Here is a 13,562-nt window from a genome sequence, read left to right on the forward strand (position 1 = left end):
CAAGAAAACATCTATACTAATCTATACTAATAGTTTCGCTGTCTGTCTATCTATCTATCTGTGTATCTATTTATCTATCTGAAAAGAACACTATAGAGATAACACAAGCAAAATAAAAACTTTCATAGTAAAACGAAAACGAAACACGACGTCACATGGAGCATATAGTAGAAACTAGTATCAAGCCGGAGAGTGCACATAGTAATATGACGTCATTGATTCTCGAGTAAACATTGAATTAAAAAAAATTGGAATCAGATTTGTCACATAAACTGCTGAAAGGAAACCAGAACGTATTCGTTCTGGTCGTAAAAATGTTTCTGTGAGTTAGGCATATGAAGAAACGCCTACTTAACTTTTCTTTTCCTAACGTGAACCAGGTACGAATTAGAGCTGGTGGACTCATGTAAGACCTGTGAACTCAAGCCAAAATCCAAACCTGAATCTTTCAAGTTACCAGTCGTGTTCACTATCGCCGGCCACGACGTTCAATTATAATACTCGTACATGAAGTAAAACGGAGTCTTCTTAAAGAATAAAAAAAGCAGGGATGTCTTAGGGGGTTACAAAATCAACAGCAGAGAACCGGACAAAAAGGGAAATTATGGTTGAGGCACTATAATACTCAAGAACTAAAGAGGGTTAAGTAAGTAGGTACTTGATGGAAAAGGACGTATTTAATTCAATGTTAGAAATTTGAACTGAAATAAAAGGTAGGGCCTACATACTAGCAAAATGCAACTTTTGAAAATGTATGTATTTAGTTTTAAAACAAACACAATATAACGTAGAGGAATTTATCCTTGTGTAGAACACGTTAAACATGACTCGAGTTAATCTTACAAAAAGTTAATAGCAAGAGATGTACACACATACTAAATTCAAATTTAAGAATATGTAGGGGTGTTTTAAATGGATGTTGATGATGGTAACACGATGAGTATAGCAAACAATACTTATGGTAGCTTGATGATAAACACACACACACATACACGCATACACGCTCGCATGCACTCTCGCACACACACAAATAATATGTGTTATGCATGTCTACTTCTATGATTTCGAATGTTTTTCAATTTGCAATTATTAGAAAATACCTATTCTCCGGCGAGAGCGATTATGATACTAGTTTATTGATAGGCACTGACAATTAATAACAGGGAGAGATAATTTAATCGCCGGAAAATGGCCACTGATTAAATTATGTAGTTTATTGTCCTGTAAATGACCATCATCTATTAACGCAAAATAAAGCAACATATTTATATATATCACAATTATAAGCTAGTTAGCACTTTATAAATCAGATACTTAACATGAAAGACAACACAAATAATCGCATTACTCTATACTGTATGTATGATACATACTCTCTTTAAAAAACACCCGATGTTTTTCATAACATTCTATGTATCGTATGGATATCTAACGGTCAACTGTCGTTTTTATTTCCAGCCCAATGCATGGCGTGAATTGTCATTTGTATTTTCAGCCTAGCAAGGGTCATTGCTATAAACCTACGACTGAACTAAGTGTATGTCACCCTTTAACATTATGTATGTTGTGATAGTTTACATGATGGGTTTTTTGACTTGATATATTACAAGTACCAAAAAGCCATTTTCAGTTTGAGACGCTTTTTGTATCTTTAACATCACACAACAATCTACAATAATTAAAAACCCAACCACACTTCACACACTCAACTGCGTACTCGTTAACAAAACAAAAAGTTTTTAGTCCACTTTGCCTAGTTTTACCTTGACCCTATTTCCCTACTTATGTTAAAAACAATAAGGGAGAGGGGGCGTTCTTAAACCATTAAAACTACGTTACACTCTAGCCTGTACATTGGGTGGCGCTATTAAGTGGGTCAACGGTAAATAAACTATAACAAATTGTGTTTAGTAAGTGAACTTAAAAAAAACTACGTTTGGACCAATTAATTAACAGATAAGTAAATGTGCAAACCGAAACAAAGTGCAGTGAAATGACGCGGGAGTGATCTCCTCTACACGTACTAGTATATTCCTTATAAAACAGTAGGGGGAGGATTGCTAAAAATAAAAATATGATTTATTGAACATACATTTCTACATACTAACATTTTTAATTGTGTTCAATTGTGTTTATTTAGTACACATTTGCACGTAATCGTGAGTCAAATTGCGACTACTTACACACACAGAATACTTTTATTCAATAAAGATTTAGAAGTAAGATACATACATGTTTTATCCTATTTACTTTGACACAGGCGCACACACCTTGTACCTAGTTGACGCCTTGAGGAGGGTTGGTAAGCCTGCTGGATAAAACGGTTGCGTCCGGTTTTAACATTTTGAAGGCTGTTCGTCACGTTTAGCTGTCGGCCTTGTGTTAGATAGATGTGTACTTGGTTAGTTGCCGTGGTAGGTTAATTTAGGGTCGCGTAGAGACTATAATCAGTTTTAGATTAAAAAAAGCTTTGGTCACTAAAAATTTTAAATAATCTCATGCGCGACCAACGTTTTTATTGAAATAAAATGTTTGTTCATTTTCTTATTTTCAGTGCTTTTAAAAGCCTGTTATTATAAAGGCTATTATATTTGTTTTATTAATCCCTTTTTTGTAATTCGTTCTAAATGAACGACTACAAATTTTTGCGTTAAAATTTTTTTAGGAACTACACACAATAGAAAAGACAATTTGAATACAGCTAAATACAAAATAAAATAAATATTAATGTTAGAAAATGAATACAATACATCCAACACAAACCCTTCCCCCCCCCTCCCCCGTTTAAAACAATATAAGTAAGATTCTACTTTATCAATACATACGTTTGTAAAATTTAAATGTTTCAACCAATACATATAACAACACACCATGTCAGATGATGATCTAGGGCAGAAGGAAAAACCCGACACAGTTGACTGCACACAGGTTCACAAGACGACTACGACAATTCATTAACTTGCGTGTTGTTGTATAGCGAAGTGGTCTGCAGACTCCATGGTTTATAAATAGCAATATGTTTTCAAACGTTCTATAATGCAAGTGCTCTGGGATATAAGTCATTTACTTACGCTGACATTTTGTTACGCGAATTATATATACACATTTGTTTTTAAAATTGTTATTTTTGCATTTATCCAATAAGATATTTTAATATCTTATAGCTTCATTAGTCTCATAGCAGGCCGTGCACATCTGATGTAGAAAAAAAAATTGCATCACGTAGAATTTTCCTTAAGAAACTTTTATTTAACACTACATGTAGTTAATAGTGTGTCAAAATGTCAGTTGTGTGTTGACTGTGATGCGCTTGACACGTTTAATTTGAATAAATTATTTCATAAGTCGGCACACGAAGAGTTAAATACATACGGGAATAAACAATAGAACAGATTTTCTTTTAAAACAAAAAACAAAATATTACATTTCTTTTTGTATAAAGTAGAGCAGATTTTAATGCCTTTATAGCGCGTTAGATTTTCTTTCTTTGTCGAGCTTCTACTTTTAAAAAACAAACTCGATAAATAATATAAAATGGTGTTTTATAACAATGTATTCATTTAAATACCAGATTCTTAAAATCTTCTCCAAAAGAAGATTATTTTTACAATTCGTTTTTAAAGAAGATTTTATAGCTCTAAAAATGCCTTTAATTTGTGTATATGGTGTTTTGCCTAAAAAAAATATTGACACAAAATTTTCTGCCCCTGCTATTGGATTATGCCCCTTGTTAAATTTTTATAATAATAATACGACATTCATTGTTAATTTCATTTATATGATTAGTACCAGTTATTTTTAATTGTGTTGTAATTCATTTTTTAAATGCTATTTAAAAGTTGCATTTACTTAATAGATGTTTTTTTTAAGACACGACACATACATGTAATTAATTATTTAATGATTTTTGTTCATAGCGCACACTGTCCTCCTTCAGAACTGTTTGAATCTATGCCAAGTCTGCTTACATATCGCACTCTTGAAGGTGTGAAATGTCTTCATAATAAAAATGTCGTTCATTTGTATGTTATGCGTACAGAACGCCGAAACTCTACTTTTTAAAAATGCAGGGCATGTTGTTTAAAAAAATTGAGTTTCAAAAACACATATTATTATGTATATGTAGCCCTTGTTATAATTTTTTTTAATGTGAGAGAATGAGGACTAGAATATAAACCAACAACAATACTAAAATAAAAATACAGAATTAGTCTTGAAAATTAAATGTTTTCACGTACTTTTATTAAAATAGGAGTGTTCTTAATAAAATGAAAGGTACTCTATGTATTATGTTTTTTGTGTTTGCGCTTTATGGATCATCTTAATTTTTAATGAAAAACAGTTGCTCCATACGATAATAACATAAATTAAAAATTAATTAAACATTATATAGACACAACAACACTGCTCTAAACACTCAGCTTAAAAAGAAAGTAATTTCAAAAATTAAAACACTTATTTGCGTTACGAATTAAATTGAATGTACTTAAAATTATGTAACCAATGCATCTGCACATGTATTTTCTACAACAATAAAAGGATCGTAGTGTAGCAGTCAATAGGCTGTCGGTCTCAGTCTAGCTTCTTGTTGAAAAATTCTGTCCAAAAATGCTTTTAAAAGATCTGAAGCTGATGCAGGCAGTTGGATAAGCAGGGGATCTCGGTTCTTTATTCTGAACGCAATCTGTACATCAAGCAAAGAATTGTTTGGTGGTTTGCCCGTCAACATTTCTACAACAGTGCAGCCTACACTCCTGTCAAGATAATACAATACTCAATAGAATCAAAATTATACATGTTAAGTATTAGTTTGTTAAAAACTTCATTTACATGTTTTTTCTCCTATAAATGCATAATGTTAGCGAAATAAAAAGTAATTCCTCGCAGTTTAGTACTGAAAGCACCCGCTTATGCGCTGAAAGATTAATAAAACAGGTACAATCAATAAACATTGGATAGCCAGGAATACAGGCGTTGTCAAGGAAGCTTGGAATAGAGTGAAGGTTAGGGGTTGCATTCCTACGAGTTTCATAACGAGGAGAAATTGACCATAAACATTTGAATACAATGTTCCTAAAAGATAATATTTTTACACTTGGTATTGTAACAGACTGCATTATTATTGGGTTTGATTATTATATTGTAATTTACACGAAGTTGCATGAATGTAGAGTACCTGGCCAACGGAAGGACTGTCTGAGCGACTCGTTATGTATTTTTGCACGCTTTTGTTAGATCGCTCATTGACGTAAGGGGAGAGAATGTAGCGTATAAAATTGAAGCACAAGGTGAACGAAGGGGGAGCCGGACGTTTTCCCGAAAGACACTTGCCCGAATGCCGTTTGCCCGAAGGCCGATTTCCCGAATGGACACTTGCCCGAATGCGAAAAATGCCCGAATGGACACTTGCCCGAATGCGACAAACGCCCGAATGGACACATGCCCGAATGCGACAAATGCCCGAACGGACACTTGCCCGAATGCGACAGATGCCCGAATGGACACTTGCGTTTGTCGCATTCGTGCAAGTGTCCATTCGGGAAATCGGCCTTCGGGCAAACGGCATTCGGGCAAGTGTCTTTCGGGAATTTGTCGTAGACCCGAACGAAGGGTGCCTGTCTGTGACTGTGTAGTAAGATGTAAGATGAAACCACGTCAATTTGTTTCTAGACTATAATATGATAGTCATTTCTTCTACTATGGATTATCGTCATTATTCTTGTGGATCTATGTAAATAAAGTTTAAAGTTAAAAAGCACTGTTGATCGTGTTCCTGAATGAAAGAACCCACAATAACAACCGTATTGCCATATCAACAAAAATACGAGTTGTTACAGGTATTTCAAATATTTGTATAATGGTTTCAAGATAATCATGTAAAAACTAAAGAAGCTACCAAATATCTGCTCGGCTGGTATATTTTAAAATCTTTCCAGCTGTGTAGATCAATTCGGGTGCCATGTATCGTATTGTTCCACTGTCTGATTTTATTCCATTTTCATCAACAATTTCAGAGAGCCCGAAGTCAGTTATCTTAATATTCCAGTCGTCGTGCATTAGAATGTTGTTACCTATGGGGTATAGAATATAAGAACCAATGTTAAATTAGTTTACACCAGGTAACATCTATACATGAAAAGAACTTTAATGAAAAGGTAATTAATCAAATGATTATACTATTATTTTGAAATGTATTTTTTGAATTTTTTTTATCAATGATAAACAATAATCTGTACGGTTATCATATACCTTTTATGTCTCTATGTAAAATATTTTTATGATGCAGGTATTCCACACCCTCCAAAATTTGAATGGTGAAATGACGTGTCAAGGTCTCATCTAAACTTCCTCGTTTTGATATGAACGACGAAAGAGAACCCTAGACACAATTTTAAAAGTTAAAAAAAATGAAAACATTAGAAGCTAATTAGGGAAATAATACATTATAAGTTAGAATATATATATATATATATATATATATATATATATATATATATATATATATATATATATATATATATATATATATATATATAATGGAAATTTTGCAACCTCTCTCTTAAGCAGCATTTTTCCCTTATTACTTGTGGTTTTAAGTAATATTTTGTGCTTTAAGTAGTGTCGTATAAGCTGTGGTGATTTTCCTAAGTGCCATATCCTGTGATTGTGTAAAATAGTGTTTTTTCTTCAAATTGTAAGTTGGGTTTTTGATATTCTACTCATTCATTTTATTCTGTATAAAGCTAGAGTCTTATCTTGAATGTGTACGCTTATTAAAAGTTATATATGGATTAAATGTGTTGTTGGTATCAGGAGTTTATCGAGTGTATCCCGTAGACGTTAAGTACGTGTCGTCGTTAACTGTTGTGCTAGCTACCATTTATAGGGCTTTATGCCATCTGTGTATAACCATCTAAACGAACCCGGGTACGTTCGCCAGCTATCTGGCTGATAGAGTGGTGTTTCGTAATACGTTGCAGAACTACTCAGAGTAGCAGAGGATCGAGACATCGGAAATTATTTATGAGAACTGTGTTGTCTCGACGACCCAATTAAAACTTAATTAATGATAGATTGATTGATATATTTACTTACCATTTTAACAAACTCCAAAAATAACAATAGTTCATTTTCTGTCTTTTGAAATCCGTGAAATTGTACAATCCTCTCGTGCTTGAGTCTAATTAATATCGACGCTTCTTTTTGAAAACTTTCCTAAAAAAACATGACAAAAAGTAATTGCACATTAAACGAAAGAGATTAAAATAAATAGCTTATTTAGCATATTATATTCTAATGTTTCATGATTAAGTTAATTGCTAGAGCGGTTAAGAAATGTTCTTTTGAAATTAAAAGTACATTTAATCTGATACAAATCCTTTATTATCTTAAACTGTTTTATTTACCATATATTTCCGTGTGTCATTTAATTTTTGGAACATTTTCTTAGTAACAAATTTCACATCTTTAGGCCCATTTATATCATTGACAAGGTGAACGCTACCAAAACCACCAAAAGCTATCGGGTTCGGTTCAATTTTAAACTCTCTGGGAAACTCCTCAGAAACTACAAAGTCTGTAAAAGTAAACATAGTTTATTATTTCTTGTTTTACACATTTTAATTTATAAATAGAACATAAAGTATTCTATATGATCATTCAAAAACTTGTATTACTTAGTTGTGCACGTTGTTGTTATTTATTAATTCTTTGACCTTTGCTACAAAACACTAATAATTCAATATTATTTATGAAATGCATACAATTCAATTTACATACAATTAGATATCTATACCCGACCTGCTTTGGATGGCAACATTCCTGTAGCACGCCCAGATCTCCAACGTATAGAATGTACATTTGCTGAGATATCCTTGTGGCCTCTGCTTAATGATTTATTTACCAAATCACTTAATGTTTCGTCTCTTATGATTTGTTCACTTGCTTTAGGTAATCTACTCAACTCTCTAAAACATTTGGTAGTAAATATATGTTCCTCTATATCTTCATGTGAAAGAATTTCTTTTAGGCGGGGAACAAGTGGTAACATCTGTTTAATGACAAATAAAAACAAACAAATGGATTTAATATTATAAATATAAAATAAATACATGTTATAACGTCAACGTATCTGACCTATTTAATTATTTTAATTAAATATCCATTTTATAACTAGTAAAAATATGTTTAGAATTTCAATAAAAAAGTACTCGCTGATACACTAAACAAAAAACAAACCTCGTTCAAATATTCATCTCGCTCTGTAAATTTACTTAGTCCTTGAAGCAGTACAGAAAGTGGCAAATCAGATAGTCTTTTATCCTCCCCTCTTACCGCCGGTATTAATCTTTCTTTTACCCTACGTTTTACTTTTCCTTAATAAGAAAGTGTTTTCTTTAGTATTGTACGTAATATATAACAGCTAATATTTAAAAACTGTATGTTTGTTTAATGAACATTTGCTTTTATTATTAAGAAAGTTTTAGTGAGCTAATTCACATAATAATAACCGTTCACGTCGTTTCTCGACTAGATTCTTTTAAACTACATTTAAGGGAAATGGTATGATAGATCGTGCTCTTGGTTACACAAATTAAACGTTATCAACGAATCGATAATATATTTAATTATTTTTATGTTAAAACATATACATTTACTTTTTAAAATCATGCATTTTTTAAATAATCGAGATAACAATATTTCTCAATGGTGTTTATAGTTTTAAAGATGTGTGAGAAACTGTTTATTTATAAATGTAAGCCGAAAAATTCATCTGTACAATTTAGACTTGATAAAATATAAATGTATTAAAAGTATGTTTGTAATAGTTAACTGTTTAAATACATGTGACGGCTTTGGGAATTTTTAAAACTTTAAAGAATACAATAAAATAAATAATATTAGATGCAAAAATAATTACTTATCTCCTCTTTTTCCACGATATTGTCCTCCTCTAATAGTATAACCAAAAGGTTTGATAAAAACAACGTGCCAATGTCCATAAATTTCATGTTTAATATAGCCTAAAATTTAATTAATTATACATTATAATATATAATTATAAATTAATCATGTTAATTATATTATGGGCATATAATTTAAGATTATTTAAATGTATGGAAAATATTAACGTATATGAATATTTGTTGAAAAGACTCAAGACATGATTTGCCATATTGTTCAATTAACTGAATTGATTTTAGGATATTTAGACCAAAGCTGCAAAAATGTTTTATCGAAATTCATATCAGTTCCTATTCAAATGCTAGCCGGCTAATGTGTAGGACTACTTCACTTCTGAATAGTAGCCAATGTATCACATGGCTGTGTACACCTTTATGCCATGTATATAGGGGAGACGGTGTTTATCGGTATGTAGATAGAGCAGATAGATGTTAAGCTGTAATTTATTGCTGTAACACGCATTTTGAATATTATTCTTGTGTTGTTGTAACCCGTTAGTGGTCATTTACCTTATATGTTGCCCAGCGCACTGGGTAACCCGAAAAGGCGTGTCAGTTTTTTCACAAAATGTTAAAAATAAATTACAAAAAATAGAAGAAAGCCTGTGTGTAATCATTACAATGTCAAACATATTATAATGTCCAAATCACAAATGTGCATACTTAAAAAACGCAACAACTAAATAAATCCTATAAAAAGTTAAAACTTGTAAATAAAGCACACAGGTCATTAAACTATACTTAAAATTAAGTTTAAATTTAATATAAATTCTATCCTCTATTATATAACCATGAAATATAGGTATATGCATGAAGTTGAACTAATCAGATTTCTGTTCAACTACACCAGGGGTCGGCAACCTTTTGAAGCGGAAGAGCCAAAAGTTACAATTTTCAAAATTTCCGAGGTTTTTAAGAGCCACTAACATTTTTTTTATTACAAATATTTTATTTTTTTATTAAGATTATTAGTATTTGTGCAAGGAGCTGGAGAGCCGCATCTTGATATTAAAAGAGCCGCATGCGGCTCGCGAGCCGCAGGTTGCCGACCCCTGAACTACACCAATCTATGCCCTTCGCATGAACATTTCCAATTCCAATATTGAAACATTTTGTAAAAACAAATACATACAACTATTCTTAAATCTATGTCGTATGTGCATATAGCAAATGTTACGTCCAGGGTTCGATTCAGCTCAACAACGATTCATGACACATATAGTATAATTTTATTTAGTTTCACGTTTAACGTTACAGGGTCGCCCTCGCCCTAATCGCTACCAACTAACCCTTTGCAACCATTCACTCCAACTTTTATACCACATTCGGACTTGGGATAAAAATACATAAACACATCGGGGTTAACAATACTCAAGGGTAAACTCAACTCACGCACGCACTTTCTCCCAATTATAGACTACTAGGCATACTGCCTAGCTTCGCTTAGGTTTTCAAAAAAATTGAAGAATTGAATAATTAATTAATAGGTGATTGGCTGCTATCTTAAATGCTTAGGGCCTAAATTTATACAGTGGAGTAATTTCATGCTACACAAATATTGATGGAATATTCGCAAACTTATTACTCGCACGGTTATTAGAACTGCAAGGGAATTCTCAATAGTATCAATCAAATATTATAATAAATTACTTTCGCAATTAATTTTTACAATTTTAGTACAATGCAAAACTTAATTTATAGCAAACTATTCATTTAAAACAATGCTATACTCTATGATTTTTGTTTTTTTCTTGAAAAGAGAATACAAAATATTTAAAAATTATTACATTAAAAAGTTACTTCCCCTGTTCATAGACTAAATGCCCAAATCTCGCATAATGAGAATTTCACTCGCGGTCACTTTTTAGCCCTCGTTGAGGGCTTTGAGTGAAACCGACAGTTTTCCCTAAATGTCAAGCCATTTACCTAAAAGCATGCAAAACATTAGCCAGATGTAAAGATGGTAAGTGCCCTAAAATCCGTTTTGGAATCACCCTCTGTTTTTCCCATAAAATACAAAGATTATGTAGGGAAATACGACTGGTCAGTTTTGACCCATTTATCGAATTTTCCCGGACATGGCGAGTTTTTTGTGACACCCCAAGGCGTTCTCCTACCACCTCACAAAATTTCAAGGGGGGGGGTCGTCGGAGGAAATTTTTTTTCGTAATAGAGCTCATATAAAGAGAATTCGACTCGCGGTCACTTTTTAGCCCTCGTCGAGGGCTTTGAGTGAAACCGACAGTTTTCCCTAAAGGTCAATCCATTTACCTAAGAGCATGCAAATAATTAGCCAGATGTAAAGACGGTAAGTGCCCTAAAATTCGTTTTGAAATCACCCTCTGTTTTTCCCATAAAATACAAAGATTATATTGGGAAATACGACTGGTCAGTTTTGACCCATGTAACTAATTTTCCCGGACATGGCGAGTTTTTTATGACACCCCAAGGCGTTCTCCTACCACCTCACAAAATTTCAAGGGGGGGGGGGTCGTCGGAGGAAATTTTTTTTCGTAATAGAGCTCATATAAGGCGCCGGTCAGTCGAGGTCAGTTTTGACCCCTTCTCCGTAGACATTTCGGCCAACCGTCACCGTCCCTCGTGTTCTATCGCCCCAAGGCACCATCGTGCCAAATTTGACGCGCCTGCGGCGCCGGGAAGTGCCCTGTCGGGCACCTGACCACTTTGCTTTATATATATAGATTCTAACCTATTTCTATCTAACCTACAACTGACCCGTAACAGCAACAATCTAAATCAAATCCTTATCCTAAATCTTAACTTAACCAAAGATTTAAAACTATATCTAAACATAAAACAACAATACTCATATAGATTATTAACATACATTCTTTACATAATCGACCATTACCAATTTTTTGTTTCGCAGGATAAATATTCTCTAAACCGATAAAGTAGCACCTTAAATAAACAATAAAATATATACTACTGACAAAAAAAAACGTATATGCATGAAGCCTTTATGCGCCAATCTTGATTCTATGTTCTAAATTCAACTAACATCAATGTATGCATCATATTATTAAATCTAACTACCTAACAAAAACAAATCGTTACACAAATATTTTGTAGTTGGCTTCATAGACACCCCTTTTTGTCTCAAAAACATAAAATTATAGGTAAAATATGTTAAGTATTATACATTTACTAAGATCTATTAGAAGATGGTATTTACTATTTTGTAACCAGGTACAATTGACTCACTTCAGCAGTTTTGTTACTTGTAAAATATTTCTTTACACCTTCTCGGCGGGCTATGTTGATGAGAATGTCAATTACTCGTTTAGTTATGACTCGAGAATGCGTATTCTGTAAATGAAATACATTGTCACGAGTTATTAGTTGATTTAATTTTAAGGATAGACACCACGGATAAAAATTATAATATATAATTATTATATACTCGCATACTCTTATATACCTCTATTTCTCTATCTCTCTCTCTATGTATGTATACATATATATATATACATATACATATATATATATATATATATATATATATATATATATATATATATATATATATATATATATATATATATATATATATATATATATATATATATATATATATATTCCTTAACACACAAAAATGCACGTGACCAAGAAAAAAGCATATTTTTTAAACGATTTACTATGTTACCTGTAATTTTTTGCTTGAATTAAGAAAATCAGTAAACAATTTGACGACATTCAACTCAGACAATTTCTACAAAGTAAATGCAAATATAATGTCTTATTAATTTTTTTTTGTGTTCAGATGTATTGGCGTAATTTGTATTATTTTTTATTTATATGTTTTATTAACCAGAATTAAAGTATTTACCAAAGCAAAATCTGAACTATAACCACAACCGTCAGAAAACAACTCCAGCACATCACGAATTAAAGACATCTCAAATCCTGGTGCTGTTGTATCGAGAAGATTTTTTTCTTCCAAACTTTTGATAGTATAATCTGTAACGACAATATTTTAGGAAGTGATTTTTTTTGACCGAATTGATTATTAAATTACAATAATATCAAAAGATTATGTATTTCCAAGTGATATGTTTATCATAACACAAATATGGTACACTACAATTCTAGGTACTCAACGGACTTTTATTTTAAGTACATTAATCTCTCCCTTGTGTGCCTTAGAAACATAGTCCAACCACAGAAAGCCGTTACTAATTTTGCCGGTCTCTGGCAATTTTCTTCAAAAAAGTCACCCAGGATAGTCATGCTTTTGACAGCTGTTATTCAGCTTCCACGTCTTCTTTGGCCTTCAATCTCTTCATTGATATGATATCGTCATGTTAAATATCAGAACGTGTTGATCAACTCATCATTACTTTGAGTGATAAAGGGTCGTGTAAACCGTCTCAGTCATTACAGATAGTGATTATAAAATCTAGCAAATCCAGCGTAACAGTCTGATTTGATTTCCCAAATGTAGTACTTACGCTGACGAATGTTATCAGTATATTTTATTAGGCCACAGCATTAGATCTCATGGGACTTGTTAGGAAGTTGTAGGCTAGTATAGTACAATATACCCTGTCTTCAGCGTTTTAGAGTAGTTTTAACTCG

The 13,562-nt window shown here is 32.3% G+C and overlaps 1 protein-coding gene across 2 annotated transcripts in view; it reads right to left on the reverse strand.

Moving 5' to 3' along the window:
- Window positions 1–4,175: 4,175 nt before the first annotated feature.
- The window catches only part of LOC131931533 (uncharacterized), a 38,760-nt gene continuing 29,373 nt past the window's right edge, over window positions 4,176–13,562 (reverse strand). Inside the window, exons 12-22 of one of the 2 annotated variants that reach the window (XM_059288361.1) lie at window positions 12,814–12,944; window positions 12,631–12,696; window positions 12,189–12,293; window positions 8,921–9,023; window positions 8,239–8,375; window positions 7,801–8,050; window positions 7,407–7,576; window positions 7,096–7,215; window positions 6,250–6,379; window positions 5,897–6,071; window positions 4,176–4,754 (exon numbers count right to left, since the gene is read on the reverse strand). In XM_059288361.1, coding sequence (XP_059144344.1) covers window positions 4,556–4,754; window positions 5,897–6,071; window positions 6,250–6,379; window positions 7,096–7,215; window positions 7,407–7,576; window positions 7,801–8,050; window positions 8,239–8,375; window positions 8,921–9,023; window positions 12,189–12,293; window positions 12,631–12,696; window positions 12,814–12,944 — 1,586 coding nt within the window. In that variant the 3' untranslated portion in view covers window positions 4,176–4,555. The remainder of the gene's footprint in view (window positions 4,755–5,896; window positions 6,072–6,249; window positions 6,380–7,095; window positions 7,216–7,406; window positions 7,577–7,800; window positions 8,051–8,238; window positions 8,376–8,920; window positions 9,024–12,188; window positions 12,294–12,630; window positions 12,697–12,813; window positions 12,945–13,562) is intronic. The other variant, XM_059288362.1, reaches the window with a different exon arrangement.

The sequence above is a fragment of the Physella acuta genome, unplaced genomic scaffold (assembly GCF_028476545.2).
Source record: "Physella acuta isolate Inbredline_101_S28 unplaced genomic scaffold, ASM2847654v3 ptg001989l, whole genome shotgun sequence".
NCBI classification, from domain to species: Eukaryota; Metazoa; Mollusca; class Gastropoda; family Physidae; genus Physella; species Physella acuta.